General features: G+C 46.5%; 2 protein-coding genes and 1 long non-coding RNA gene across 3 annotated transcripts; 2 read left to right on the top strand and 1 right to left on the bottom strand.

Moving 5' to 3' along the window:
• The first annotated feature begins 5,240 nt into the window (after positions 1–5,240).
• Positions 5,241–6,692, top strand: LOC127928210 (uncharacterized). The gene is made up of 3 exons (XR_008130932.1): positions 5,241–5,343; positions 5,748–5,779; positions 5,994–6,692. It is a non-coding gene; the product is annotated as an uncharacterized LOC127928210 (long non-coding RNA).
• Positions 6,693–9,876: 3,184 nt separating this feature from the next.
• Positions 9,877–16,372, top strand: LOC118378510 (tripartite motif-containing protein 16-like protein; the record flags this gene model as incomplete). Its single annotated transcript, XM_052515345.1, has 6 exons — positions 9,877–10,233; positions 11,936–12,031; positions 12,320–12,550; positions 13,994–14,165; positions 14,474–14,563; positions 14,813–16,372. Coding segments are annotated over 6 exons (1,497 nt in total), but the record flags the coding sequence as incomplete, so codon positions are not given.
• Positions 16,240–18,840, bottom strand: LOC118378509 (protein amnionless). The gene has a single exon (XM_035765500.2). The coding sequence runs from the start codon at positions 18,006–18,008 to the stop codon at positions 16,572–16,574; it is 1,437 nt and encodes a 478-aa protein (XP_035621393.2). The 5' UTR covers positions 18,009–18,840; the 3' UTR covers positions 16,240–16,571.
• Positions 18,841–18,937: the final 97 nt, after the last annotated feature.

The raw sequence follows: 18,937 nt of genomic DNA, 5'->3' as shown, positions 1-18,937 counted from the left end.
TGTGTTGTTGGGGTACGCCACACCGTTGTGTTGTTGGGGTACGGCCACACCGTTGTGTTGTTGGGGTACGGCCACACCGTTGTATTGTTGGGGCACGGCCGCACCGTTGTGTTGTTGGGGTGTATTTGCCACACCGTTGTATTGTTGGGGTACGGCCACACCGTTGTATTGTTGGGGTACGGCCGCACCGTTGTGTTGTTGGGGTACGGCCGCACCGTTGTGTTGTTGGGGTACGGCCACACCGTTGTGTTGTTGGGCCGTTGTGTTGTTGGGGTACGGCCACACCGTTGTGTTGTTGGGGTACGGCCACACCGTTGTATTGTTGGGGTACGGCCGCACCGGTGTGTTGTTGGGGTACGGCCTCACCGTTGTGTTGTTGGGGTACGGCCACACCGTTGTATTGTTGGGGTACGGCCACACCGTTGTGTTGTTGGGCCGTTGTGTTGTTGGGGTACGGCCACACCGTTGTGTTGTTGGGGTACGGCCTCACCGTTGTATTGTTGGGGTACGGCCGCACCGTTGTGTTGTTGGGGTACGGCCGCACCGTTGTGTTGTTGGGGTACGGCCGCACCGTTGTGTTGTTGGGGTGGCACCGTTGTGTTGTTGGGGTTTAAACCGTTGTGTTGTTGGGGTACGGCCTCACCGTTGTATTGTTGGGGTACGGCCACACCGTTGTGTTGTTGGGGTGCGGCCACACCGTTGTGTTGTTGGGGTACGGCCACACCGTTGTGTTGTTGGGGTACGGCCGCACCGTTGTGTTGTTGGGGCGGCCACACCGTTGTGTTGTTGGGGTGCGGCCGCACCGTTGTGTTGTTGGGGTACGGCCGCACCGTTGTGTTGTTGGGGCACGGCCGCACCGTTGTTGTTGGGTGCGGCCGCACCGTTGTGTTGTTGGGGTACGGCCGCACCGTTGTGTTGTTGGGGTACGGCCGCACCGTTGTGTTGTTGGGGTGTACGGCCGCACCGTTGTGTTGTTGGGGTGCGGCCTCACCGTTGTGTTGTTGGGGTACGGCCGCACCGTTGTGTTGTTGGGGTACGGCCGCACCGTTGTGTTGTTGGGGTACGGCCGCACCGTTGTGTTGTTGGGGTACGGCCGCACCGTTGTGTTGTTGGGGTACGGCCACACCGTTGTGTTGTTGGGGTACGGCCACACCGTTGTGTTGTTGGGGTACGGCCACACCGTTGTGTTGTTGGGGTACGGCCGCACCGTTGTGTTGTTGGGGTACGGCCGCACCGTTGTGTTGTTGGGGTACGGCCGCACCGTTGTGTTGTTGGGGTACGGCCGCACCGTTGTGTTGTTGGGGTACGGCCACACCGTTGTGTTGTTGGGGTACGGCCACACCGTTGTGTTGTTGGGGTACGGCCACACCGTTGTGTTGTTGGGGTACGGCCACACCGTTGTGTTGTTGGGGTACGGCCACACCGTTGTGTTGTTGGGCCGTTGTGTTGTTGGGGTACGGCCACACCGTTGTGTTGTTGGGGTACGGCCACACCGTTGTATTGTTGGGGTACGGCCGCACCGTTGTGTTGTTGGGGTACGGCCTCACCGTTGTGTTGTTGGGGTACGGCCACACCGTTGTATTGTTGGGGTACGGCCACACCGTTGTGTTGTTGGGCCGTTGTGTTGTTGGGGTACGGCCACACCGTTGTGTTGTTGGGGTACGGCCTCACCGTTGTATTGTTGGGGTACGGCCGCACCGTTGTGTTGTTGGGGTACGGCCGCACCGTTGTGTTGTTGGGGTACGGCCGCACCGTTGTGTTGTTGGGGTACGGCCGCACCGTTGTGTTGTTGGGGTACGGCCGCACCGTTGTGTTGTTGGGGTACGGCCTCACCGTTGTATTGTTGGGGTACGGCCACACCGTTGTGTTGTTGGGGTACGGCCACACCGTTGTGTTGTTGGGGTACGGCCGCACCGTTGTGTTGTTGGGGTACGGCCGCACCGTTGTGTTGTTGGGGTACGGCCGCACCGTTGTGTTGTTGGGGTACGGCCGCACCGTTGTGTTGTTGGGGTACGGCCGCACCGTTGTGTTGTTGGGGTACGGCCGCACCGTTGTGTTGTTGGGGTACGGCCGCACCGTTGTGTTGTTGGGGTACGGCCGCACCGTTGTGTTGTTGGGGTACGGCCGCACCGTTGTGTTGTTGGGGTACGGCCGCACCGTTGTGTTGTTGGGGTACGGCCTCACCGTTGTGTTGTTGGGGTACGGCCGCACCGTTGTGTTGTTGGGGTACGGCCGCACCGTTGTGTTGTTGGGGTACGGCCGCACCGTTGTGTTGTTGGGGTACGGCCGCACCGTTGTGTTGTTGGGGTACGGCCACACCGTTGTGTTGTTGGGGTACGGCCACACCGTTGTGTTGTTGGGGTACGGCCGCACCGTTGTGTTGTTGGGGTACGGCCGCACCGTTGTGTTGTTGGGGTACGGCCGCACCGTTGTGTTGTTGGGGTACGGCCGCACCGTTGTGTTGTTGGGGTACGGCCGCACCGTTGTGTTGTTGGGGTACGGCCACACCGTTGTGTTGTTGGGGTACGGCCACACCGTTGTGTTGTTGGGGTACGGCCACACCGTTGTGTTGTTGGGGTACGGCCACACCGTTGTGTTGTTGGGGTACGGCCACACCATTCCAACACAGAAAAGCTGCTGTTTAACATGTTTAATTAAAACATTTGGGAAGGAAAAGTATATTCACTCATTATATTGTAATTCAAAATAGGTCCTATTTCATAGAAACCTGGAACACTGGATATTACTTTAATCCATTTCATGAAACTACTTGAATTTTAGACAGGTAATATATTCTGCTTTTTCTCATGGTTATGGGGACATGTGCCTCTTTCTGTACGATGAAACTATTTCTGTCCATTTAGATTAAAGGACCCGTTTTGTCTGAAGAGCACCCATAGAGGCTAAAAGTTCTCTATTGCCTCTAACCATCATTGTAGTCTTCAGTCTGCACTGTATGTCTATGGAATGTTCTGTATGTCTCTGTTCTGATCATGTGACGAAGTCTTCCCAATTATATTGTATGTGTCATTGGTTTTGGTGGTTGATTTTATCAGATGCACATGACACCTAAACAATGTCCACATTGAATGCCTCATTTTTTAAAAGATCAAACAGTGTTTTTAAATAAACAAATATACTAATATGTCCTTCTCTGCATTGTGTATGTGAAGCTACAACAGACAGGACTCTGACTGAGGCAGGCCGCTCCAGGGTCTAGGATCAGCTTCCCTACTACAATTGTAACCTTAACCATTAGTGGGGGAGCAACTAGGAGCAACTTCACTCTGCACCCGACCGACCTGGGAGTAATTCTCCTTAACTTCCTCACCCTGCACCCGACCGACCTGGGAGTAATTCTCCTTAACTTCCTCACCCTGCACCTGACCGACCTGGGAGTAATTCTCCTGCACCCGACCGACCTGGGATTAATTCTCCTTAACTTCCTCACCCTGCACCCGACCGACCTGGGATTAATTCTCCTTAACTTCCTCACCCTGCACCTGACCGACCTGGGAGTAATTCTCTGGGAGTAATTCTCCTTAACTTCCTCACCCTGCACCTGACCGACCTGGGAGTAATTCTCCTTAACTTCCTCAACCTGCATCCCGATTCTCTGTCCTTTCCCCTGAAGTGTGTAATTGTGCACTCCTCATGCATATCCATGCATTTTCACAAAATGAAACCCTCAGTTTTAAATCCATGAAGGGAAATAAACTAGAGCACACTTCCAGAAAAATGAAAATTGTGATGTAGGAAGAGGGATAGGGGAAACAATGGGGTCAGAGGTTATGGGTCATTTAAGTAAACTGATACTCAGAGGCCCAAGACCGTTCCCACTGATTAATATGTGCACAGTAGGTAAGGACTGTTTTGTCAATCAAGGATATTATTGAGTCAGTTTCCAGGTGTGCATTAAATTACAACTAACTAGATCACAACATGAGCTTGGATTTTTGGTCATAACCGGTCATTGTACCTGACTTCACAGACATTCCCATTCATTGTTCTGTAATTCTTTTTCTATGCCAGACTTACACTCATTGTTTACAACGGCTCTATATCCAAACAATCTAATTCCTGTTTACATTTCCTGTTTATATTGAATCTAGCCTAGTCTGGACCTAAACTGAATTGTTCCATTTCAACAAAAGTGAAACAGAGCGAATTAGTCAGGCTGAAACGAGCCCCTCCCCGAGCTGTATTTGTATATGAAAGACAAATGTGTGTTTGTTAGATTTCCAAAATGTCAAAATAATTCTGTTACCAGCTCAGTCTCTCACTACATTATTGTAAGATAAGTTGGAGTAGGGTTATAAATAGTTGCAGGAAGTTAGGGTGCGGCGGGAACATAATGTTGTCTAGAAACATCCCTTCTCTTTTAACAGAAGGAAACACTAGATAAGGCCTGGTCACTCAGAAGGGAACACTAGGTAAGGCCTGGTCACTCAGAAGGGAACACTAGGTAAGGCCTGGTCACTCAGAAGGGAACACTAGATAAGGCCTGGTCACTCAGAAGGGAACACTAGATAAGGCCAGGTCACTCAGAAGGGAACACTAGATAAGGCCTGGTCACTCAGAAGGGAACACTAGATAAGGCCTGGTCACTCAGAAGGGAACACTAGGTAAGGCCTGGTCACTCAGAAGGAAACACTAGGTAAGGCCTGGTCACTCAGAAGGGAACACTAGATAAGGCCTGGTCACTCAGAAGGGAACACTAGGTAAGGCCTGGTCACTCAGAAGGGAACACTAGATAAGGCCTGGTCACTCAGAAGGGAACACTAGATAAGGCCTGGTCACTCAGAAGGGAACACTAGGTAAGGCCTGGTCACTCAGAAGGAAACACTAGATAAGGCCTGGTCACTCAGAAGGGAACACTAGATAAGGCCTGGTCACTCAGAAGGGAACACTAGGTAAGGCCTGGTCACTCAGAAGGAAACACTAGGTAAGGCCTGGTCACTCAGAAGGAAACACTAGATAAGGCCTGGTCACTCAGAAGGAAACACTAGGTAAGGCCTGGTCACTCAGAAGGAAACACTAGGTAAGGCCTGGTCACTCAGAAGGAAACACTAGGTAAGGCCTGGTCACTCAGAAGGAAACACTAGGTAAGGCCTGGTCACTCAGAAGGAAACACTAGGTAAGGCCTGGTCACTCAGAAGGAAACACTAGATAAGGCCTGGTCACTCAGAAGGAAACACTAGGTAAGGCCTGGAATAAATTGCTAGGTAAGGCCTGGTCACTCAGAAGGAAACACCTGGTCACTCAGAAGGGAACACTAGGTAAGGCCTGGTCACTCAGAAGGGAACACTAGGTAAGGCCTGGTCACTCAGAAGGGAACACTAGGTAAGGCCAGGTCACTCAGAAGGAAACACTAGGTAATGCCTGGTCACTCAGAAGGAAACACTAGGTAAGGCCTGGTCACTCAGAAGGAAACACTAGATAAGGCCTGGTCACTCAGAAGGGAACACTAGATAAGGCCTGGTCACTCAGAAGGGAACACTAGGTAAGGCCTGGTCACTCAGAAGGAAACACTAGGTAAGGCCTGGTCACTCAGAAGGAAACACTAGATAAGGCCTGGTCACTCAGAAGGGAACACTAGATAAGGCCTGGTCACTCAGAAGGGAACACTAGGTAATGCCTGGTCACTCAGAAGGAAACACTAGGTAAGGCCTGGTCACTCAGAAGGAAACACTAGATAAGGCCTGGTCACTCAGAAGTAACCTAGGGCCTGGTCAAGGAAACACTAGGTAAGGTCTGGTCACTCAGAAGGAAACACTAGGTAAGGCCTGGTCACTCAGAAGGAAACACTAGGTAAGGCCTGGTCACTCAGAAGGAAACACTAGATAAGGCCTGGTCACTCAGAAGGAAACACTAGGTAAGGCCTGGTCACTCAGAAGGAAACACTAGGTAAGGCCTGGTCACTCAGAAGGAAACACTAGGTAAGGCCTGGTCACTCAGAAGGAAACACCTGGTCACTCAGAAGGGAACACTAGGTAAGGCCTGGTCACTCAGAAGGGAACACTAGGTAAGGCCTGGTCACTCAGAAGGGAACACTAGGTAAGGCCTGGTCACTCAGAAGGAAACACTAGGTAAGGCCTGGTCACTGTGGTTCCTTGACTTCCTTAACTTTGCAGTATCAATCAATCAAATTGTATTTATATAGCCCTTCGTACATCAGCTGATATCTCAAAGTGCTGTACAGAAACCCAGCCTAAAACCCCAAACAGCAAGCAATGCAGGTGTAGAAGCACCTGCAGTACATTAGTGATATAGTTTCTCCAGACATTGGATGACACTTCTGTGATCATGTCAACCATAACGGCATCTGAAAAACCTTTTATCTCAATGTATGTCTGTTTTGTTAGTTATTCTCCTTCATCTACTGTGAACATATAATAACTTTAGTGTAGGACCAGTCATAAGAACTTTAGTGTAGGACCAGTCATAATAACTTTAGTGATGGACCAGTCATAATAACTTTAGTGTAGGACCAGTCATAATAACTTTAGTGTAGGACCAGTCATAAGAACTTTAGTGTAGGACCAGTCATAAGAACTTTAGTGTAGGACCAGTCATAATAACTTTAGTGTAGGACCAGTCATAATAACTTTAGTGATGGACCAGTCATAATAACTTTAGTGTAGGACCAGTCATAAGAACTTTAGTGTAGGACCAGTCATAAGAACTTTAGTGTAGGACCAGTCATAAGAACTTTAGTGTAGGACCAGTCATAAGAACTTTAGTGTAGGACCAGTCATAAGAACTTTAGTGTAGGACCAGTCATAATAACTTTAGTGTAGGACCAGTCATAATAACTTTAGTGATGGACCAGTCATAATAACTTTAGTGATGGACCAGTCATAATAACTTTAGTGATGGACCAGTCATAATAACTTTAGTGTAGGACCAGTCATAATAACTTTAGTGTAGGACCAGTCATAATAACTTTAGTGTAGGACCAGTCATAATAACTTTAGTGATGGACCAGTCATAATAACTTTAGTGTAGGACCAGTCATAATAACTTTAGTGATGGACCAGTCATAATAACTTTAGTGATGGACCAGTCATAATAACTTTAGTGTAGGACCAGTCATAATAACTTTAGTGTAGGACCAGTCATAATAACTTTAGTGTAGGACCAGTCATAATAACTTTAGTGTAGGACCAGTCATAATAACTTTAGTGTAGGACCAGCCAGAATAACTTTAGTGTAGGACCAGTCATAATAACTTTAGTGTAGGACCAGCCAGAATAACTTTAGTGTAGGACCAGTCATAATAACTTTAGTGTAGGACCAGCCAGAATAACTTTAGTGATGGACCAGTCATAATAACTTTAGTGTAGGACCAGTCATAATAACTTTAGTGATGGACCAGTCATAATAACTTTAGTGATGGACCAGTCATAATAACTTTAGTGATGGACCAGTCATAATAACTTTAGTGTAGGACCAGCCAGAATAACTTTAGTGATGGACCAGTCATAATAACTTTAGTGATGGACCAGTCATAATAACTTTAGTGTAGGACCAGTCATAATAACTTTAGTGATGGACCAGTCATAATAACTTTAGTGATGGACCAGTCATAATAACTTTAGTGTAGGACCAGTCATAATAACTTTAGTGATGGACCAGTCATAATAACTTTAGTGTAGGACCAGTCATAATAACTTTAGTGTAGGACCAGTCATAATAACTTTAGTGATGGACCAGTCATAATAACTTTAGTGTAGGACCAGTCATAATAACTTTAGTGATGGACCAGTCATAATAACTTTAGTGATGGACCAGTCATAATAACTTTAGTGTAGGACCAGTCATAATAACTTTAGTGTAGGACCAGTCATAATAACTTTAGTGTAGGACCAGTCATAATAACTTTAGTGTAGGACCAGTCATAATAACTTTAGTGTAGGACCAGTCATAATAACTTTAGTGTAGGACCAGTCATAATAACTTTAGTGTAGGACCAGTCATAATAACTTTAGTGTAGGACCAGTCATAATAACTTTAGTGTAGGACCAGTCATAATAACTTTAGTGTAGGACCAGTCATAATAACTTTAGTGTAGGACCAGTCATAATAACTTTAGTGTAGGACCAGTCATAATAACTTTAGTGTAGGACCAGTCATTCCAAACACATTGTGATGACTCCTGAAAAGATCACTTTTCAGTGATGCAGGTTTCTCCAGGATGTTGACATTCCAGTTTTCACAGATTATATTGCAGAAGACAGTCATCCCAGCTGACCCAGATCATCTTTGTTGATACAACATAATTTTTTCTACGAAATGCTATTATTAGACAACAACTTTGGAATTACCACATCTGGGATGTTCTATGAGGGAGTGTGGCTGTACAGTAATGATTTCATGTTTCATAATCATTTTAGGGGTGCTTATATTGTATTTGTCCTGTTAAAACAGAGATCTCCACATTCCTTGCCCTCAATACCCACTTCCCCCTTCTCTCCACTCAAACCAACTCCGCCTTCCCTGAACCCAACTGAATGAGGGAGGAGAGAGTGAGAAAAGGAGAGAAAGAGAGACAAGGGAGGAGTGTAACAAGAGGAGGCTCCTGCTGCTGCCGCTGACTCACACGGATAAAGTTATTAAGGCGCGGTCCTCAGTTCTGTTCTTGTCTTCTCACTACATTATCTTGAGTTAGGGAGCTGGACAGAGAGTTAGAGAGGATACTTTCAGAGAGACAGTCTTAGGGTGTGAGAGTTAGGGCGAGAGACGGTGAGAGTGAAAGAAAGACAGAGAGAGAGAAAGTGCTTTTGAGAGAGATAGAGAGAAGGCGACTTACTGAGCGAGAGAATAGTAATTATAAGAGTAGTGAGGCCTGTATAGGATGTCATGATAGACTAAGATGTGAGGAAAGATCTGCACCGTCTGCCTGTTCAGGCCCAGAGACCCAGACAGAGGCCCAGCAGGCTCACCCTGCAGCCTGAAGTAGAGAGGAGAGAGTGAGGGAGGTACTGTGTCTTGGCACACCAGCAACACACAGGACATCCACAAACCAGAGAAAGAGAACATGGAGACCCTCATCATCAAAAATGAAGAGAATACAGAAGAGAGTCATCCCATAACTGGAAGCAAAGATGTCACCACATCCATGAAAAACATGTGGGACCTGAACCTAAACCAGGAACAAGAGGACCCAACAACAACACACGATAAACCAGGGGAGCCTCAGAACCAGGAACAAGAGGACCAGCCAGGGAGAACACCCAGCCTCAGAACCAGGAACAAGAGGACCCAACAACAACACACGATAAACCAGGGGAGAACACCCAGCCTCAGAACCAGGAACAAGAGGACCCAACAACACACGATAAACCAGGGAGAACACAGGAACCAGGAACAAGAGGACCCAACAACAACACACGATAAACCAGGGGAGAACACTCAGCCTCAGAACCAGGAACAAGAGGACCCAACAACAACACACGATAAACCAGGGAGAACACCCAGCCTCAGAACCAGGAACAAGAGGACCCAACAACAACACACGATAAACCAGGGAGAACACTCAGCCTCAGAACCAGGAACAAGAGGACCCAAACAACAACACACATAAACCAGGGAGAACACCCAGCCTCAGAACCAGGAACAAGAGGACCCAACAACAACACACGATAAACCAGGGAGAACACCCAGCCTCAGAACCAGGAACAAGAGGACCCAACAACAACACACGATAAACCAGGGAGACCACAGCCTCAGAACCAGGAACAAGAGGACCCAACAACAACACACGATAAACCAGGGGAGAACACTCAGCCTCAGAACCAGGAACAAGAGGACCCAACAACAACACACGAAAACCAGGAACAAGAACCAGGAACCAACAACAACACACGATAAACCAGGGAGACCACCCAGCCCCAGACAAAATCTAGCGGGTTTACTGTCACCCCAGAAGATGTGCTGTGTGACTCCTGCATCGAGATCCCGTGCCGGGCCCAGAAGTCCTGCCTCACCTGCCTGGTGTCATACTGCGAGGCCCACCTCAGACCCCACCTGGAGAACCAGAGGTTCCAAAATCACCGGCTGGTGGAGCCCTTACAGGACATCGAGTGTCGCACCTGTGAGGAGCACCGGCTACCGCTTGAACTATACTGCCTGACGGACGGCTGCGGTGTGTGTGTGTGCTGCGAGTGTGAGGGACAGGGACATCTGGGGCACAGTACTGTACCTGTAGAGGAGGCTCGAAGACAGATCCAGGTATTGGTAACATTTATATTTTACCAGTGGAGGCTGGTAGAGGGGGAACAAGGGAGGACTGGATTCTTTGTAATGGCTGAGCCCGTCCTCCCCTTTCTCTCTCCACCAGCCTCCACTGATACATACAGACACACAACACACTTCCATTTCACAGACAGTGAGTGATAACTGTATGAGTGCTCCCTTTTCTCTGGCATGGACATGTTGTTTTGGGTGGTTCCATGAAAACACTGCCTTTTGCAGCCCTTTGATATTTTAAGTAGAAATTGTGCACCAATATTACATTTTAAAAGCTTGTTATATTAGATGAAGTGTCCTTTAATATAGAACACATGGAGAATTCAATAAATCTTTAATATGAATATAATCTTGATTCCCCAGAAGGGGAATTCTCGCAAAGTTGAATCACATGAATCTGTCCACGGCAGATTAATATGAAAACCTATTTGTTAAATTGTTAAAATTAACAATTTTGACATGTCACTCCTTGCACCCGCTGTGACTTCTGGGAAGATTTGAACCCACTTAACCCCAACATTCAGCATCATTGTAAAGCCCTGGTTATGTTGATGACAAAGTCTTGTCTGGAGATGATTATTTATTTCATGTGTTTAGTGATTCATTCACGTCGGCCCCTCATTTTAAGGCCAACAGTGTTACGTGAACTGAACTCTCGACTGAATGTGGTGAAACTATTCAAGAGGAAATGGTCTACCTGGTTACGTTCAACTCTGTTGCCTTATTTGGCACTCAGCAGTTGAAACAATAATAAAGTGTTTTCTCCGCCCCTGTTTCGGTACAAAGATGAAGGATGGGCCTGGAGAAATAAAACCACTCTCAAATTCATAGACAGAGCTATGGATTAAAGGACTGACCATCAATGATATGAAAATTATAGTTTTAAACATGTTTCGAGGCTAAATAGTGTGTTTACATTTACTTTGTTTGCAAACACTGCAGTAAAACAAGCTTATATTTTGGGTTCTGATGGGGTACGACAGTTGAACTAAGCTAATAAAACATTTAAGTAAAAAAATGCCTTCAGCAACTGCCGGTTGCCCCTTTCATAGGTACTTCCTGTTGTCTTTTTTTAACCTCTTGAGATGGGAAAACTAGTTTTGTATTAAGTTATTTCTGTCAGAATGTTCAAATTTGGTAAAACCAAACTTTTTCTTTTTATACCAAGTTACACTTCTCAAAAGGCACCGGTTGTTGTGGTTTTGAAGTCCAAAACTCCTCTTTTTAGTGTCAGTATTGTCTAGTGATCCAGGACACGATGTAGGGAGCATAGGATAGGGAGTCTCCAGGCAAATGAGTTATTATGACATCATTTGTTTATCACAGTACGTCAGTACGTTTCTCTGTGATAAGAAACCTTCTGTGTGACATGTGATACGTACAGCCTGCCCATTGTTCTCGTCCAATAGGTTGCCCTCTCTCAAAGCTACTGTAGTAAATAAAGCAAATGCATTTCCCATGGGCTATGCTGGTAACCTGGCACTGGTCCCATCACATGGTACTCTTTAAGAAACAGAGCCGTGTGTGTGTGTGTGTGTGTGTGTGTGTGTGTGTGTGTGTGTGTGTGTGTGTGTGTGTGTGTGTGTGTGTGTGTGTGTGTGTGTGTGTGTGTGTGTGTGTGTGTGTGTGTGTGTGTGTGTGTGTGTGTGTGTGTGTGTGTGTGTGTGTGTGTGATCGTCTATAGACAGAGCTGCAGAAGAAACAAGGGGAGATTATGAAGAGCGTCTCAGTGGCAGAGAATTCCATTGGCAAGCTACAGAGCAACACTGCATCCATAGAGGTTTTTCACTACACCCGCATTACTTTGACCATTTCCTCTGATCTTAATGAACCTTAAACACACAGCTGATACAACTAAGCACCTCCTCCTCTCCTTTAAAAAAAAGTATGTCACACATTCTCTCCATACATTCTTTCCCCACGTTCGCATATTGCTCATTTATCACTTATAACATCGTCTCTGATCTTAATGAACCTCGAAACATACAGCTGATACACTTTTACTAAGTACTTCTCCATTCCTCCGCTTTCTCTTTATCACATATTCTGTCCATCTTTCTCTCCCCAGAGCTCGGTGGCAGGGGTACGTGCTGTGATGGAGCAGCAGTTCTATCTGCTGCAAGGGGCCGTAGAAGAGGCCCGGAGGAAGGCCACGGAGGTTCTGGAGGAGCAGAGGCAGGCGCTCAGCCAGGCCGAGGGCATCCAGGCCCACCTGGAGCAGAAGAGCCAAGAGCTGAAGAAGACCCTGGCCAGAGTGGAGAGACTCTTCAGGAACAAGAGGGATGTAGACTTCCTGCAGGTGAGAGACTGGGGCTCCGGGGTGAAACTTATCCTATGTACAGACCTTGGATATCCTCCAACCTTAACCATTAGTGGGAAAAATGCTAAACTGACCCAAGATCAGCGTCTAGGCCGGGGCAACTTTAGAGTACACCAGAGAGGGTTGGGTTTAATTCAATTCCAATTCAGTAAATTCAGGAATTAAACTCAAATTTGTAGGAAAGCATTGAGGAAAATGAACTGACTGAATTGAAATTGAATTGACCCCAATCCCTGGTGAGTGTCACACATGAAATGAAACAGAACACATGCAGCTAGTGTTGTTGCTGAAAAGCACAATATCAACCTGCTGCCTTCAAGTCTCCTGTGTCATGATACTGTGAGAGGTATTTTATTTATTTTTTACATTCTATTGGTTGATGCTGCGTTTAATATTTATTGACAAGACATTTCAGGGTAAAATGTTGAATTAATTTGTAAAAAGTTTGAAAAACATAATTCTACTTTGATATTATGAGGTATTGTTTGTAGGCCAGTGACAAAACAAATGGAATTTAAATTCAGGCTGTAACACAATGTGGAAAAAGCCAAGGGGTACTTTCTGAAGGCTCTGTATATGTATTTTATAGGTTGAGAACAAATTGTTTGGAAATGTATTTATTTGACCTTTTATTTTAGCAAGTCAGATGATGCCTAGGAACTGTGGGATAACTGCCTTGTTCAGGGGCAGAACGGCAGATTTGTACCTTGTCAGCTCAGGGATTTGAACTTGCAACCTTTCAGTTACTAGACCAACGCTCTAACCACTAGGCTACCCTGCCACCCCTGACTGCTCAGGATATCCTGAGAGGACTAATATCTTACCCTTTGCCTCAGCTTTCCCCTATGATCTGTTAAATATTGTCTCGGTCAGTAATTTTGACTCGTCTCGGTCAGCGGTTTTGTAATGTTGACAGTGTCCACAGTGTGAGGGAAGTGACAGGTGGGAGGAGCTATAGGACAGGATCACTGTAATGACTGGAATGGAAGTTAGTGGTTTCCATATGTTTGATGTGTTTGATACTTTCCATTGATTCCATTCCAGCCATTAGAATTAGCCCGTCCTCATATAGCTCCTCCCACCAGCCTCCGCTGCTTACCATAGACACTTCATTTAGATTTTGAAAGGATTTGATAGGTATTAACAGTATAGCCAAGAACCTACCAAGTCTATTCAAGGGAAAGCAATACTACCATATTGCTTTAACCTATCTGAAATGTCACGGGGGTAGAGGTTTGGGGTTATTTCTGGACGGAGTCCTAGTTTCCATATAGTGCACTACTTTATAGTACACTACTTTCATGCTGTGATGGATCAGCAGTAGTGCACTATAAAGGGCATAGGGTGTCATTTGGGAAGCAGAAATAGCTGTCTTAGTGGTGTGACAGTAGTGTGAGTGGCTCCTCCTGCTGGTGAATGTAGGAATACTCAGAGTGGAAGACGGGGGCTGTGGATGTCTGTCTGCCTGGGCTCTACATCGGCCTCACAGATCGCCTGGCCTCCTTCAGCTGCCTGCTCACTGAGTCCACCCAGGAACTGTGTGACCAGATCAAGGCTACCTACAGGGACAAACTGAAGGACATCTGCAGGACTGGTGATGAGTGTACACATTTTAACCAGGGCTGTGTTCATTAGGCACCAAACACAACAAAACTATAGAAGCCTGGAAAAACTGCTCATGTTCCTTTGTTTGTTTTTGTTGTTGACATGCTGTTTCATGACATAATGAAAACGACCCAAGTTGTTCGTGTAAAAGAGAATATTCTCCCGATGACTTAGCTAAATAAAAGTTAAATAACGGTTGGATAAGTAACCATAGTCTTCCCAATGCATTGGTATTATAGAGAGTTCTCTATGTAGTACCTGGAGGATAACTTCTCTTTCTCCGACACTGACCTACAGAGAAACTGGGCATTACAACCATGGTCCATCCCAAGATGTCAAAGTCTTTTTCACTTCCTGAGCCTGAGATGCGAGACGACTTCCTCACGTGTAAGATGTCTTTTTTTTATTGCATTAGCAACCATTTCCAGTTTGATTTGCATAGCTAGTGCTCTTCACAATGAGCTAACCCTTTTGAGAAATAGCCTGACTTGGTGTAACCTTTCACATGTGTTAAAGCGACTGAGGTAGCCTTTGAATAAGTATGTGTGTGTTTGTATTGTCCTGTGCTGGTGACAAATCCATTTTCCCCTCTGACGATTAATAAAGTTTATTCAATTAAATGTGTCTACTTGGCAGATGCCAGCAGTCTGACCTTTGACCCAGACACTGTCCACAAGTTCCTGAGACTAACCGAAGACGACAGGAAGGTGACCAACACCACGCCCTGGCAGCACAGCTACCCAGACACGCCCGAACGCTTCGAGTACTGGCGCCAGGTGATGACCTCAGAGAGCCTCTACCTGGGCCGACACTACTTTGAGGCAGAGCTGAGTGGGGAGGGCGTGCACGTGGGACTCACCTACAAGAGCATCGACCGGAAAGGCGTGGAGAGAGGCAGCTGCATCACAGGAAATGACTTCTCGTGGAGCCTCGGAAGGGAGGGGCGGAGCTTTTCCACTTGGCATGCTGATATGGAGGCGGTCGTGGAAGCCACAAGTGTGTTCACGAGAATCGGCGTCTACATCGACTTTGACTCAGGCTCATTAGCTTTCTATGGTGTGACTGACATCGCTATGACTCTCCTCTACAGGTACAAGGCTGAGTTCATGGAGCCCTTGTATCCTACTGTCTGGCTCTCAAAGAAGGACAGTGTGGTGTTGTTGGTTGGTCCTAAGGACCCCCACTAATGAAGAGCTCAACTCTGCCTGCCACCCCCATCACTCCCATGGCAACATCAGCTCCTGTCAGTCCAGAATCATAATACTTTGACTGCAGAAGTGTAGTTAGGTTAAAGAGGCGGACCAGTACACATTTCTGTTTCTCACAAATACAATAAAGTATCTATTCTATTCATAAGCAGTTGCCTTAAGTGACTGATACTGTACTTATTTAACAGGACACAGCATCAAGTATCACAAGACAACAGACAGGGACTTTACAGGGGGTATCTGCACTCATCCAGGACCTATATACTAGGCGGTGTCAGAGGAAGGCCCAAAAACTTCCCCAGATTCCAGTCACCCAACTCATAGACTGTTCTCTCTACTACCGCACGGCAAGTGGTCCCGGAGCGCCAAGTCTAGGTCCAAAAGGCTCCTTAACAGCTTCTACCCCCAAGCTATAAGACTGCTGAACAATTAATCAAATAGCCACCCAGACTTTGTTTTTACACTGCTGCTACTCACTGTTTATTATCTATGTACAAAATTACCTCGACTAACCTGTACCCCTGCACATTGACTTGGTACCGGTACCCCCTGTATATAGCCTTGTTATTGTTATGTAATTTTATTGTGTTACTTTTTATTTAACTTTTTACTTTAGTTTATTTTAGTAAATATTTCCTTAACTCTATTTCTTGAACAGCATTGTTGGTTAAGGGCTTGTAAGTAAGAATTTCACAGTAAGGTCTGGACCTGTTGTATTCGGCGCATGTGACAAATATAATTTGATTTGATATAGAACAAAACATGACACTGAGGGATTGAGTAATAACTTTTTAGCTGCCCTTTTTATTGGAACAGGTTAGCAAGTGACTGACTTGCTAACTACTGTCATTGGTCTTTCATATGCAAAAACATACTATGTTTATTTGACATTGTGCTGAGTACTAACTACCAAGATGAATTCAAGGGCTGTCTTTCATTGTTGTGTCAATGGTCAATCTAATGTAAATCATATTAACAATGTGACAAAGCTTTTGTCAAATCTTTTTAGAATTGATTTACAAATATGAATCGCTTGACTTTTTAAAGTATCTAATACTTAATATGAATTTAAGCATGAAACATATTATTTTTACATTTTAGATACATTTTAGATACATTACAACACTTAAGAAATTATTCTCATAAGAATGTGCACAAAATATTTACAGATACCATGACACACAGTCTCAGGCAGAGAAATCGATTGAGGTCTCGTTTTCATCATACGCAGGATTAACAAAATGTACACCTGACGACGTCAGGGAGATAGAGTTGGCTGCTTCAGTCCCATAGATACCTGGTACTTCGGGCATCATGGTGGGCTTGTCGAAGATGGGGTTTTCAAAGCCGTGGTCCGTGAAGTCCCCTATCTCCTCCTGGCTTCTCCTTAAGCTGCTCAGAGAAGGGATGGAGATGGTGGGCATGGTGGGTGTTTTTATGACGCCTCTGCGGAAGAGGACAGCCAGGAGGGGAAGACCAACGACTACTATCAGGACGCCGAACACGGCTCCCACCACAACACCTGCGTTGTCCCCTGCCCCGTCACCACTGGTGGCCCCAGAAGAGGCCTGGAACTCAGCCCCGGTTATGCCCAGGTTTGAGCCTTGGGCTTGGACGTCCTTCAATATGTCCCGAGCCAGGGCCTCTGCCACCTGCACCAGACCCCCATCCAGGAGCACGATCTGGATCTCAGCTGCAGCCGCACGTGGGATCACCCCGAGGAAATACTGAGATTTGAGCACCTTGGACATGCCTAGCTGAATGGACTGGTACGAGGGCAGACCAAGGAAGAGGTGCTGCAGTCGATTCCGATAAGACTCAAGGTTGAAGCCTGAGGAATACTGGATGGTGACGATGGCGCTGCACACGTCGCAGCAGTGTCCTATGGGGTACAGTGGCTTCTTACAGCTCATAGGAGCGCATGTCACAGTGCCGCAGATCCTGTTGTGATTCGCAGAGTTCCCACAGTCACAGCCAGAGGCATCACTGCAGCCAGAAGCCCCGACGCTGGGGGATGAGGTTCCGTGGAACTGCAGCCGGCCAGAGTGTGAGCCCAGATAATGGGTGAACTCCGAGCTGCTGCTGAACTTCTTCCCCAGAACGGACACACTCTGGACAGGGACGCTGGGCTGGTTGGAGGTAGTGTCCACGCGGAACGAGGAGCCAGCGCGGAACAACACGTTGTCATACTGGCAGGGTACGCTCTCCTCGTGTACCGAGAACAGGAAGCGACCTTTCTCCAGGTCGTCTGAAGACTCTGCCGCCTGCCACAGCGCCGGGTCGAACCACTGCAGAGACTCTGCATCTTTGAACTGGGCGGTGATGCCGGCCCCGCAACCGGGGTCCCCTCCATTACTGACCGTGAAGCCGCCCCCCGAGGGAAGGATGAACTCTCCGTCCACCGGTAGCCGGATCTCCTGGACAGAGTGGACCGTCTCCACATACACAGACACTTTCCTCTGAGCCGAGAACTGCACTATGTCGTTACCGCAGGGCACGGACCCTTTGTCCCAGTTGGTCTTGTTTTCATAGTTAGTGTCGGGTATCCACTGCTTGTAAAGGGCGTCAGCTGCCCCGAACAGACAAAGACCGAGGAGAAGAAACACGGCTGGTGTTTTTGGCATCCTGAATGCTTGTGACAGAAGTGGATGAACTACGGGGTGACCTTTGTCTCTGGCAGTGTGACTGTCACATGAGGGAGTGAGTGTACAGATTCCCAGATTATGAAGTTGATGAGCTCTGGTAGACTCATCTTTACAGGCTGGTCACCAGCTTGGTCAAAGATTAACTGCTGCTGCGGCCGCAACAATAACACTCCAAAATAACAGTGTAGATGTCTCTATGAAAGAAAAGTGATTTGATTTAGGCCTACACATTTTCATAGCCTTTATGCCTAAAAAATGTATGGTGAAAACTGTATAGTGTTAAAAAAAAATGCATCTACAGTAAAAGTAAAAGCCGCTATAGTGATGTTTCTTGTGACCAGCGGTGGAATTGATTTTTTTTAAAGTCATTGCGAACTCATCAATGTTAAATCTAAACATTCTATGTAAAAAATATAAAAAAAAGATTTGTCAAACTGTTCCCATATACTTCCTTGATTGCGACCAGTCATTTAAGGCAGAGTTTCCCAAACTCGGTCCTGGGGCCCCTCCTGTGTGCACATTTTGATTTTTGCACTAGCACGACACAGCTGATTTAAAATAACCAACTCATCATCAAACGTTGATTAATTTAATCAGCATTGTAGTGCTAGGGCAAAAACCAAAATGTGCACACAGGACCGAGTTTGGGAAACCCTGGGCTGCGTTCAGTATGTTTTTACGTTCTCGAACGTTCAATTGAACAGAAACATTTCTGTACTGAACGACCAGTTGAAAAACAGGGAGGGGTTGTGTGTTGGGAAACACTGTCCGCATGTCCACTGCCCTTTAAAAACTTCACTCATTGCTTCAAGCCACACCCACCAAATGGAAGCAAACCTTCATATTTCCAGTCATTGGCGCAAACATACCTCAAAGTCTGTTCAATAACGTTTTGGAGAAACGTGTTG

Source organism: Oncorhynchus keta, unplaced genomic scaffold (assembly GCF_023373465.1).
Source record: "Oncorhynchus keta strain PuntledgeMale-10-30-2019 unplaced genomic scaffold, Oket_V2 Un_scaffold_23083_pilon_pilon, whole genome shotgun sequence".
In the NCBI taxonomy this organism is placed as follows: Eukaryota; Metazoa; Chordata; class Actinopteri; order Salmoniformes; family Salmonidae; genus Oncorhynchus; species Oncorhynchus keta.
Note: the sequence above shows the minus strand (reverse complement) of the source record. Positions and strands in the feature narration are given on the sequence as shown.

Excerpts from the sequence above, each read along its gene's own strand:
- LOC118378509 (XM_035765500.2), bottom strand. The coding sequence starts at position 18,008 with ATGCCAAAAACACCAGCCGTGTTTCTTCTCCTCGGTCTTTGTCTGTTC.